Here is a 12,496-nt window from a genome sequence, read left to right as displayed (position 1 = left end):
AGGCATCGACCATAAGTGGAGCGCCAACCTAGATTCTAATGACCGTATACCTCCTGCAACAGGTATATATATCATTGTGCACGGGACCCCCCCCCCCTGGTTTATAAATGACCGCTGATTACCTGGGGGCCCCAGGCGATGCTGCAATGCCGGAGATCAGTGTGCTGCGGGGGATGGAGGAAAACATGGCATGTATACACTTAGATATAAGCACAGGCCCAGCAGTTGGAAGCCTCAGCTCATTACACATCTGCAGAGATAAGGAGCCCGGGGGATGCAGCACTGAAGAACACGCCAATAAATCACCCCTCAGGGTGATCTGCCCCCCCACACTCATTCCCCCTAATGAGGGACACGAGTTATTCTCTGCCATGGATCAGAGCGAGTCATCTGTAGCTGAGACACCATGGAGGGGACACGTACAGAGTGGCAGGTCTGCGCCCCAGTGCCGCCAGCTCCTACGCTGGGCATAGAGCAGAGACTGGACGGAGAGAGGCGCCAGCAGCCGCCCAGCAGGAGGCACAGAGTCATCAGGAGACAGTCTGTGAGTACTGACGGGTATACATCCCAGACACGCTGGGTACGGTCACTAGGTCGACGCAACTACGCTGAAATGCATGAAGGTCGACATGCAGGAAGGTCGACATGACTAAAGGTCGTCGTGCATGAATGTCGACATGACTAAAGGTCGACATGCAGGAAGGTCGACATGAGTTAGGTCGACAGGGTCCTTAGGTTGACACAAGCATCAGATCGACATGGGTTTTTTCACGTTGTTTTGGGAACTGACATGTGCCGACAGGCGGTATTTCATGCCCTACCATCCACTAGGTGGTGGGAGAATAAAATAGTGCACCGAGGCATGGGGAGCGCAGCGAACCACGAGAGGGGATGGGGTGCTACGATTCAGTGTCCATGTCGACTGTGTCAACATTTGGGACAAAAAAGTGAAAACCGCCATGTCAACCTTTTGACTGTCGACCTTAACCATGTCGAACTAATGCTTGTGTCAACCTAATGACCCTGTCGACCTTCAGTCATGTCAACCTTCCTGCATGTGGACCTTCCTGCATGTCAACCTTCATGTATGTCGACCTAGTGGTGGCGCCCTAATGCTTGTCGACCTAGTTGTTGTCTGTCCAATGATCCATGGCCAGACACGCTGGGTACGTAGATTGCATATGGTAATTATATGGATATTACTAGTCACCAAGGAGACGGGTGACTGTGTCGGCAGAGCCGGTGATTGGGTGCTTCCATACAGGTGACGGAACTTCAACATGACCTGAAATATCCACATAATTATCGAGCGAGGAGCGGGATCATCTCCACGCCGAACCTGATTAGTGCCAAGTGATGACATCAGATCTCGGCGTTCATACCGATTACGATAAGCGACGTCTTGCGGCATATTAGTCACGTTCTGTATTGATCTACCGGACTCGGGGCCCGATGCAGACCTAATTGCTGAGCGCATCGATCGGGTAGACACCACCCCGTATGCGCAAATTACCGCCCATGTGCGCGGCTGTGAATGCTCAGAATCACTCAGCATCGAATGGTTTCCCCTCTGTTCCCAGCGGAAAATCACCCTGTGAACAACCAGCGTACCATAATACGCACTGCATGCAGCTCTGAATCGGGCCCTCGGCTCGTGTCTCCGACAGGACATGCTGTAACCCAATAGCAGCACTGCATGCAGCTCTGAATCGGGCCCCCTGCACGTGTCTCCGGCAGGACATGCTGTAACCCAATCGCAGCACTGCATTCAGCTCTGAATCGGGCCCTTGGTACGTGTCTCCAGCAGGACACGCTGTAACCCAATCGTGTCACTGCATGCAGCTCTGAATCGGGCCCTCTGCGCGTGTTTCTGGCAGGACATGCTGTAATCCAATCCCAGCACTGCATGCAGCTCTGAATCGGGCCCTTAGCACGTGTTTCTGGCAGGACATGCTGTAACCTAATCGCAGCACTGCATGCAGCTCTGAATCGGGCCTTCTGCGCGTGTCTCTGGCAGGACATACTGTAACCCAATCGCAGCACTGCATGCAGCTCTGAATCGGGCCCTCTGCACGTGTCTCCGGCAGGACATGCTGTAACCCAATCGCAGCACTGCATGCAGCTCTGAATCGGGCCCTCTGCGCGTGTCTCTGGCAGGACATACTGTAACCCAATTGCAGCACTGCATGCAGCTCTGAATCGGGCCCTCAGCACATGTCTCAGGCAGGACATACTGTAACCTAATCGCAGCACTGCATGCAGCTCTGAATCGGGCCCTCTGCACATGTCTCAGGCAGGACATACTGTAACCTAATCGCAGAACTGCATGCAGCTCTGAATCGGGCCCTCGGCACGTGTCTCCGGCAGGACATGCTCTAACCCAATTGCAGCACTGCATGCAGCTCTGAATCGGGCCCTCTGTGCGTGTCTCTGGCAGGACATGCTGTAACCCAATCGCAGCACTGCATGCAGCTCTGAATCGGGCCCTCTGTGCGTGTCTCTGGCAGGACATGCTCTAACCCAATCGCAGCACTGCATGCAGCTCTGAATCAGGCCCTGGGCACGTGTCTCCGGCAGGACATACTGTAATCCAATCGCAGCACTGCATGCAGCTCTGAATCGGGCCCTCTGCGCGTGTCTCTGGCAGGACATGCTGTAACCCAATCGCAGCACTGCATGCAGCTCTGAATCGGGCCCTTAGCACGTGTCTCCGGCAGGACATACTGTAACCCAATAGCAGGACTGCATGCAGCTTTGAATCGGGCCCTGGGCACGTGTCTCCGGCAGGACATACTGTAACCCAATCGCAGCACTGCATGCAGCTCTGAATCGGGCCCTCTGCGCGTGTCTCTGGCAGGACATCCTGTAACCCAATTGCAGCACTGCATGCAGCTCTGAATTGGGCCCTCGGCACGTGTCTCCGGCAGGACACGCTGTAACCCAATCGCAGCACTGCATGCAGCTCTGAATCGGGCCCTCTGCGTGTGTCTCCGGCAGGACATCCTGTAACCCAATCGCAGCACTGCATGCAGCTCTGAATCGGGCCCTCTGCACATGTCTCAGGCAGGACATACTGTAACCTAGTCGCAGCACTGCATGCAGCTCTGAATCGGGCCTTCTGCGCGTGTCTCTGGCAGGACATACTGTAACCCAATCGCAGCACTGCATGCAGCTCTGAATCGGGCCCTCTGCACGTGTCTCCGGCAGGACATGCTGTAACCCAATCGCAGCACTGCATGCAGCTCTGAATCGGGCCCTCTGCGCGTGTCTCTGGCAGGACATACTGTAACCCAATCGCAGCACTGCATGCAGCTCTGAATCGGGCCCTCAGCACATGTCTCAGGCAGGACATACTGTAACCTAATCGCAGCACTGCATGCAGCTCTGAATCGGGCCATCTGCACATGTCTCAGGCAGGACATACTGTAACCTAATCGCAGCACTGCATGCAGCTCTGAATCGGGCCCTCGGCACGTGTCTCCGGCAGGACATGCTCTAACCCAATCGCAGCACTGCATGCAGCTCTGAATCGGGCCCTCTGTGCGTGTCTCTGGCAGGACATGCTGTAACCCAATCGCAGCACTGCATGCAGCTCTGAATCGGGCCCTCTGTGCGTGTCTCTGGCAGGACATGCTCTAACCCAATCGCAGCACTGCATGCAGCTCTGAATCAGGCCCTGGGCACGTGTCTCCGGCAGGACATACTGTAATCCAATCGCAGCACTGCATGCAGCTCTGAATCGGGCCCTCTGCGCGTGTCTCTGGCAGGACATGCTGTAACCCAATCGCAGCACTGCATGCAGCTCTGAATCGGGCCCTTAGCACGTGTCTCCGGCAGGACATACTGTAACCCAATAGCAGGACTGCATGCAGCTTTGAATCGGGCCCTGGGCACGTGTCTCCGGCAGGACATACTGTAACCCAATCGCAGCACTGCATGCAGCTCTGAATCGGGCCCTCTGCGCGTGTCTCTGGCAGGACATCCTGTAACCCAATTGCAGCACTGCATGCAGCTCTGAATTGGGCCCTGGGCACGTGTCTCCGGCAGGACATGCTGTAACCCAATCGCAGCACTGCATGCAGCTCTGAATCGGGCCCTGGGCTCGTGTCTCCGGCAGGACATACTGAAACCCAATCGCAGCACTGCATGCAGCTCTGAATCGGGCCCTTGGCACGTGTCTCCGGCAGGACATGCTGTAACCCAATTGCAGCACTGCATGCAGCTCTGAATCGGGCCCTCTGCGGGTGTCTCTGGCAGGACTTCCTGTAACCCAATCGCAGCACTGCATGCAGCTCTGAATCAGGCCCTCTATGCGTGTCTCTGGCAGGACATGCTGTAACCCAATCGCAGCACTGCATGCAGCTCTGAATCGGGCCCTGGGCACGTGTCTCCGGCAGGACATGCTGTAACCCAATTGCAGCACTGCATGCAGCTCTGAATCGGGCCCTTGGTACGTGTGTCTGGCAGGACATACTGTAACCCAATCGCAGCACTGCATGCAGCTCTGAATCGGGCCCTCTGCACATGTTTACGGCAGGACATAAAGTAACCCAATCGCAGCACTGCATGCAGCTCTGAATCGGGCCCTTGGCACGTGTCTTCGGCAGGACATGCTGTAACCCAATCGCAGCACTGCATGCAGCTCTGAATCGGGCCCTCTGCACATGTTTACGGCAGGACATACTGTAACCCAATCGCAGCACTGCATGCAGCTCTGAATCGGGCCCTGGGCACGTGTCTCCGGCAGGACATGCTGTAACCCAATTGCAGCACTGCATGCAGCTCTGAATCGGGCCCTTGGTACGTGTGTCTGGCAGGACATACTGTAACCCAATCGCAGCACTGCATGCAGCTCTGAATCGGGCCCTCTGCACATGTTTACGGCAGGACATAAAGTAACCCAATCGCAGCACTGCATGCAGCTCTGAATCGGGCCCTTGGCACGTGTCTTCGGCAGGACATACTGTAACCCAATCGAAGCACTGCATGCAGCTCTGAATCGGGCCCTCTGCACATGTTTACGGCAGGACATACTGTAACCCAATCGCAGCACTGCATGCAGCTCTGAATCGGGCCCTTGGCACGTGTCTCCGGCAGGACATGCTGTAACCCAATCGCAGCACTGCATGCAGCTCTGAATCGGGCCCTCTGCACATGTTTACGGCAGGACATACTGTAACCCAATCGCAGCACTGCATGCAGCTCTGAATCGGGCCCTTGGCACGTGTCTCCGGTAGGACATACTGTAACCCAATCGCGGCACTGCATGCAGCTCTGAATCGGGCCCTCTGCACGTGTCTCCGGCAGGACATACTGTAACCCAATAGCAGCACTGCATACAGCTCTGAATCGGGCCCTGGGCACGTGTCTCCGGCAGGACATACTGTAACCCAATCGCAGCACTGCATGCAGCTCTGAATCGGGCCCTCGGCACGTGTTTCTGGCAGGACATACTCTACTTACAAAAAGTAGTGGGTGGGGGCCTCTAATGTGGCCCATGTTGCCCCTCCCTTAATCTGGCCCTGAAAATTAAAATTGATCTTAGTCCATGTTGGACTTCCGGAGTTAATATGCACATTTACTAAGGTGATTTTTTTTATTTATTATAAAATGTCAGTAAATACCAGGAAGCCCAACACCGATTAAGATCAACCTGTCAATATTGAGCGTTAGTAAATGTTCCCGTGAGAGACCGGGCATCGCGGTGAGACCAGGCATCGTGGTGAGACGCGGCACGCGCTGTGGTAAACACGTTATTGCCATATATAGCCCGAATACCAGTGGACGTGGCCCTGATTCCTGTTTGTTGTTTTCTACAGGTTTCATCGGTCAGTAACTGCAAGAAGCCGAGTGACGCGAGGCAATCGCCAGAAAATAACGCCCGGGAGAGGCACCGAGTCCGCAACCTGCGCCAGGCCTTCCTGTCCCTTCAGGCCGCACTGCCCTACGTCCCCCCGGACACCAAACTATCCAAGCTCGACGTATTGGTCCTTGCCACCAGTTACATTGCCCACCTCACCCACACCTTGGACCAGGGGAAACATGTACCTGGCAGCTGCCAGATGGCAAGAGGCCCAGGCTACCTGCACCCCATGAAGGTAAGATGGACAACGGTGGCTCAACATATGTCTAATACACAAGTTACCTTGTATGAAGGAGTTACGGTACTTGTTTCCTAGCACGGCGCCCATCGCATTGTATACCATAAGACTAAATATGGTATGCGATGTGATGCGATGTGACGTTGTACAATAAAAAATTGTATGGCATTGTATGCCATACAATGGCATACAATGCGATGGTATACAATTTTTTTATTGTACAACCACCCAGATGGGTCCTTACAATGTTAAATGCCCCCCCCACTATCAACGACAACCCGAAGCGTGCCGAGCGCAGCGAGCCTGTGAGGGGCGGCGTTAAGTATCCTCCGGCCTTTTCATACCCCCACTATACACGTCGGCGTGGAGTTGATTTAATATAGCGTGGGACGCGGAATACATGTAAAGTAATACTATCTAAAATCAACTCCATGCCGACGTGGATAGTGGGGGTATGAAAAGGTCAGAGGACGCATACCGCCACCCCTTGCGGGCTCGCTGCACTCGCCTCGCTTCGTGTTCGCGTTGATAGTGGGGGTGGCGTGGGGGTGCATTTAAACATTGTAAGCACCCATTAGGGTGCTTATACAATAAAAAATTGTATCGCATCGCATGCATTGTATACGGCTATATGGCATACGATGCGATGGCATAAGATGAATAAATTGGGCGCTGTGCTAGGAAACAAGTACTGGAGTTACTAATAATACTGACAAATATATATACTGTGGCTTCAGCCGCACCAAACATCTCCTCTGCCTTCTACTCTGTCACATCCCGCCCCTCGCAACCCCACCCCCTCTGTATCTGCTCCGCATCTGCTCTTCTCTCTCAATTACCTCTGCCTGCTGCTCTGTCACATCCCGCCCCTCGCAACCCCACCCCCTCTCTATCTGCTCCGCATCTGCTCTTCTCTCTATTACCTCTGCCTTCTACTCTGTCACATCCCACCTCTGCTTTATACAACCCCACCCCCTCTCTATCTGCTCCGCATCTGCTCTTCTCTCTATTACCTCTGCCTTCTACTCTGTCACATCCCACCTCTGCTTTATACAACCCCACCCCCTCTCTATCTGCTCCGCATCTGCTCTTCTCTCTCTATTACCTCTGCCTGCTGCTCTGTCACATCCCACCTCTGCTTTATGCAACCCCACCCCCTCTCTATCTGCTCTGCATCTGCTCTTCTCTCCATTACCTCTGCCTCCTGCTCTGTCACATCCCGCCCCTGCTTTATGCAACCCCACCCCCTCTCTATCTGCTCCGCATCTGCTCTTCTCTCTCCATTACCTCTGCCTGCTGCTCTGTCAGACACCGCCCCTCGCAACCCCACCCCCTCTCTATCTGCTCCGCATCTGCTCTTCTCTCTCCATTACCTCTGCCTGCTGCTCTGTCACATCCCGCCCCTGCTTTATGCAACCCCACCCCTCTCTCTCTGCTCCGCATCTGCTCTTCTCTCTCCATTACCTCTGCCTTCTACTCTGTCACATCCCGCCCTCGCAACCCCACCCCCTCTCTATCTGCTCCGCATCTGCTCTTCTCTCTCCATTACCTCTGCCTGCTGCTCTGTCACATCCCACCTCTGCTTTATACAACCCCACCCCCTCTCTATCTGCTCTGCATCTGCTCTTCTCTCTCCATTACCTCTGCCTTCTACTCTGTCACATCCCGCCTCTGCTTTATACAACCCCACCCCCTCTCTATCTGCTCCGCATCTGCTCTTCTCTCTCTATTACCTCTGCCTTCTACTCTGTCACATAACGCCCCTGCTTTATACAACCCCACCCCCTCTCTATCTGCTCCGCATCTGCTCTTCTCTCTATTACCTCTGCCTTCTACTCTGTCACATCCCACCCCTGCTTTATGCAACCCCACCCCCTCTCTATCTGCTCCGCATCTGCTCTTCTCTCTCTATTACCTCTGCCTTCTACTCTGTCACATAACGCCCCTGCTTTATACAACCCCACCCCCTCTCTATCTGCTCCACATCTGCTCTTCTCTCTCCATTACCTCTGCCTTCTACTCTGTCACATCCCACCCCTGCTTTATACAACCCCACCCCCTCTCTATCTGCTCTGCATCTGCTCTTCTCTCTCTATTACCTCTGCCTTCTACTCTGTCACATCCCACCTCTGCTTTATGCAACCCCACCCCCTCTCTATCTGCTCCGCATCTGCTCTTCTCTCTATTACCTCTGCCTTCTACTCTGTCACATCCCACCCCTGCTTTATACAACCCCACCCCCTCTCTATCTGCTCTGCATCTGCTCTTCTCTCTCTATTACCTCTGCCTTCTACTCTGTCACATCCCGCCCCTCGCAACCCCACCCCCTCTCTATCTGCTCCGCATCTGCTCTTCTCTCTCCATTACCTCTGCCTGCTGCTCTGTCAGATCCCGCCCCTCGCAACCCCACCCCCTCTCTATCTGCTCCGCATCTGCTCTTCTCTCTCCATTACCTCTGCCTGCTGCTCTGTCACATCCCGCCCCTGCTTTATGCAACCCCACCCCTCTCTCTCTGCTCCGCATCTGCTCTTCTCTCTCCATTACCTCTGCCTTCTACTCTGTCACATCCCACCCCTGCTTTATGCAACCCACTCAATCTGTATCTGCTCCGCATCTGCTCTTCTCTCTATTACCTCTGCCTTCTACTCTGTCACATCCCACCCCTGCTTTATGCAACCCCACCCCCTCTCTATCTGCTCCACATCTGCTCTTCTCTCTCCATTACCTCTGCCTTCTACTCTGTCACATCCCACCCCTGCTTTATACAACCCCACCCCCTCTCTATCTGCTCTGCATCTGCTCTTCTCTCTCTATTACCTCTGCCTTCTACTCTGTCACATCCCGCCCCTCGCAACCCCACCCCCTCTCTATCTGCTCCGCATCTGCTCTTCTCTCTCCATTACCTCTGCCTGCTGCTCTGTCAGATCCCGCCCCTCGCAACCCCACCCCCTCTCTATCTGCTCCGCATCTGCTCTTCTCTCTCCATTACCTCTGCCTGCTGCTCTGTCACATCCCGCCCCTGCTTTATACAACCCCATCCCCTCTCTATCTGCTCCGCATCTGCTCTTCTCTCTCCATTACCTCTGCCTTCTACTCTGTCACATCCCGCCCTCGCAACCCCACCCCCTCTCTATCTGCTCCGCATCTGCTCTTCTCTCTCCATTACCTCTGCCTGCTGCTCTGTCACATCCCACCTCTGCTTTATACAACCCCACCCCCTCTCTATCTGCTCCGCATCTGCTCTTCTCTCTCTATTACCTCTGCCTTCTACTCTGTCACATAACGCCCCTGCTTTATACAACCCCACCCCCTCTCTATCTGCTCCGCATCTGCTCTTCTCTCTCCATTACCTCTGCCTGCTGCTCTGTCACATCCCACCTCTGCTTTATACAACCCCACCCCCTCTCTATCTGCTCCGCATCTGCTCTTCTCTCTCCATTACCTCTGCCTTCTACTCTGTCACATCCCACCCCTGCTTTATACAACCCCACCCCCTCTCTATCTGCTCTGCATCTGCTCTTCTCTCTCTCCATTACCTCTGCCTTCTACTCTGTCACATCCCACCTCTGCTTTATACAACCCCACCCCCTCTCTATCTGCTCCGCATCTGCTCTTCTCTCTCTCTATTACCTCTGCCTTCTACTCTGTCACATCCCACCCCTGCTTTATGCAACCCACTCAATCTGTATCTGCTCCACATCTGCTCTTCTCTTTATTACCTCTGCCTTCTACTCTGTCACATCCCACCCCTGCTTAATGCAACCCCACCCCCTCTCTATCTGCTCCGCATCTGCTCTTCTCTCTCCATTACCTCTGCCTTCTACTCTGTCACATCCCACCCCTGCTTTATACAACCCCACCCCCTCTCTATCTGCTCTGCATCTGCTCTTCTCTCTCTATTACCTCTGCCTTCTACTCTGTCACATCCCGCCCCTGCTTTATGCAACCCCACCCCCTCTCTATCTGCTCCACATCTGCTCTTCTCTATAACCTCTGCCTTCTACTCTGTCACATCCCGCCCCTGCTTTATGCAACCCCACCCCTCTCAAGTGCCAGATGGCCATTCTGACCCTGCTCCATTCTCATCAGCTGGGTGGGTTCTCATCCTCTTTTTCTAGTCTAGTGCAGAGGTTCTCAAACTAATTTGCTCTGGGACCCCATCAGACAATAAAAATTATTACAGGACCCCAGCAAGTTACCACAGAATGGCCGCAACATGTGTGACTGCTATTGTAACAGGGAAACAGTGGGTAATAACGGGATGGAAAAGGGGGATGTAAGACGGAAGCAAAGGGTGTTTACTTAATGATAACCCTGTCCCCCCCTCCACAGACACTTTAAGCTGATGGTCAGCAACATGGAGTCGTGACCCCATGCTGAGGTGGTCGGGACCCACTCTGGGGTCTGGACCCACAGTTTGAGAACCGCTGGTCTAGCGCATGTCCCACCACCCTAGCAGTTTCAGGCCACAGCCTGGCTCCCGCATTGCATGTTGGGGACAGGACAGACCTTTGAAAAATTTTAGAAAAGTTTCATAAGTAGGTGAACATAGGGTGGGGAGATTTTTATATGAACAATTATCCCAAGGCCCCTTATGTTTGGGAAGGGCCCTATGGTGAGGGTTGTCACACAAGCATGACACCTGGGTTGCCGGAAGAGCACTTTGCTTTATAGTGCGGTAAGTGGTATAGGGAGCTAGGTGTCAGGATTAAAGAGACCCAATGCTGTATAATCATGGTAGCCGAGCTGGAGGAGGGGCTGCAGAGTGGTGCGCGCGGGGGAGGGGGGGGGTGCTCAACCTGGTGTCTGTATAATGAAATGTTGAACAACTTCTTGTTTATTAACACTTCCCAAATCAGCGGATCCCGGGGAACCACTATGGTCCCTCACCGCACTAACAATCACACAGATAAGTGATGTTTCGTTACACCCCTCGCCAATGTCTTCCTTCATGTATCTACTTTCCAGAAATGGCCGATGAGGGCCCGCCTGTACGCCGAAGCCCTAGAATGTGACCTATCGGCCGGGAGCGCTTCACACGAGAACTAGACGGAACATGAAGCCTGGACGAGGAGAAGCAGAAAATGCGGCAGGGAATCCGGTTACCGGCAGCTGGTCTCCGCTTAATGATGGAACTCAGGGCCCGATTCAGATTGGCTCGGTAAGCTGCGAACATCACAGTTTACAGAGCGGCCGATGCCCTATCCACCGCCCCACTCCCCTCACGTGCCTCCGTTGCAGGAGATATCATTCGATAGTCGCCGACCATCGAATGATTCTGCCTTCGCAAACAGAAGTCAGTGGAAACCGACTTTGGATTTGCATACGTCTGGAAGACGTGGCGGGTGGCTGACATCCTGTGACATCACCCGCCCGCACCCGGCAGGCATTGCCCCGCCCATAAAACACTGGGCGAGCCCCATTACCACCCCATCCCTAGGCTTGCATACGGCTCAGCAATGATGCAAGTCGCCAAAGCCATTCGCACATGAACATAAGAGACCAGGCGCAGCCCCCAAAACATCAGGACGGGGCTGAACTCGCACAATTGCCAGTCACACAGAATCACCCCCTTATACTCAGGATTAAGGGCCCCAATTGCAGCAATAAAGTATTTCCTTATCATTGCAAACAATCAGGTATTGCTGTAATCTATCGATGGACAGCTGAGGCCGGGTTCAGTACGCGCCATCGTATCGCTTCCTCGGGCCGGCTGCCAGAATGGCGCACATTGGTTGGGCCGCTGCATGTCACTTGCGCTTTCAGTGCCGCTGATTAAAAAAATATACTTGTAAAAAAATCTAAAATATATTTTAAATAAAAACTGTTGAAAACATCTATCTGTGCATTACAAGTGTCTTTGTTCAGAAATTATCCAGATATTGGTACATTTGTCTGTTTCTGCTTCCTGACTTCGCACTTATAAGATACCATATATTAGGCATATTACAGGGCGGGATAATGGTTACTATTCAGATGGACCTCAACGTTGCAGATGACCGGTGGCGGTGGCTCGGACTAATGGATTAAAAGCAGCACAAATACTTGGCCGTCCTGGTTTAATATTGAATAATAATGTCGCTGTTTTAAAATCATTGATCCAAACCATTGATGGAAAAAAAATTACTTATATTAAATCTACTCTGGTTCCTTATTATCTCTGATTCAGACCTGCTTGGTGAGCGGCAAATTCGTGCCTTTCGCCGATGGTGAGAGAGTGCGCATGCGCGTAGTCACACACCCCGGAGCACTCAAAAAATGATTGACAGGCAGGGGGGAGGTCACTGGGGTCAGCTCATTACCTTATGGGCGTGCCCACAAAAATGGTGGGTGCAGCCATGGTGGCCCTGCCTGTTTGGGGCAGACGAATGAAGTCACATGACGTCAGCGCCCTC

At 53.5% G+C, this 12,496-nt stretch overlaps 1 protein-coding gene across 1 annotated transcript; it reads left to right on the top strand.

Moving 5' to 3' along the window:
- The first annotated feature begins 342 nt into the window (after window positions 1-342).
- Window positions 343-11,939, top strand: LOC146062822 (transcription factor 23-like). Its single transcript, XM_083174832.1, has 3 exons — window positions 343-544; window positions 5,820-6,098; window positions 11,070-11,939. Exons 1-3 carry the CDS (start codon window positions 407-409, stop codon window positions 11,148-11,150), a joined length of 498 nt encoding a protein of 165 aa, XP_083030958.1. The 5' UTR covers window positions 343-406; the 3' UTR covers window positions 11,151-11,939.
- The last annotated feature ends 557 nt before the right edge of the window (window positions 11,940-12,496 follow it).

The sequence above is a fragment of the Crinia signifera genome, chromosome 3 (assembly GCF_055691185.1).
Source record: "Crinia signifera chromosome 3, ASM5569118v1, whole genome shotgun sequence".
NCBI lineage: Eukaryota > Metazoa > Chordata > Amphibia > Anura > Myobatrachidae > Crinia > Crinia signifera.
Note: the sequence above shows the minus strand (reverse complement) of the source record. Positions and strands in the feature narration are given on the sequence as shown.

Excerpts from the sequence above, each read along its gene's own strand:
- LOC146062822 (XM_083174832.1), top strand. The coding sequence starts at position 407 with ATGGAGGGGACACGTACAGAGTGGCAGGTCTGCGCCCCAGTGCCGCCA. Across the intron at positions 545-5,819 it reads GAGTCATCAGGAGACAGTCT|GTTTCATCGGTCAGTAACTG; the intron begins GTGAGTACTGAC and ends TGTTTTCTACAG. Across the intron at positions 6,099-11,069 it reads GCTACCTGCACCCCATGAAG|AAATGGCCGATGAGGGCCCG; the intron begins GTAAGATGGACA and ends TCTACTTTCCAG.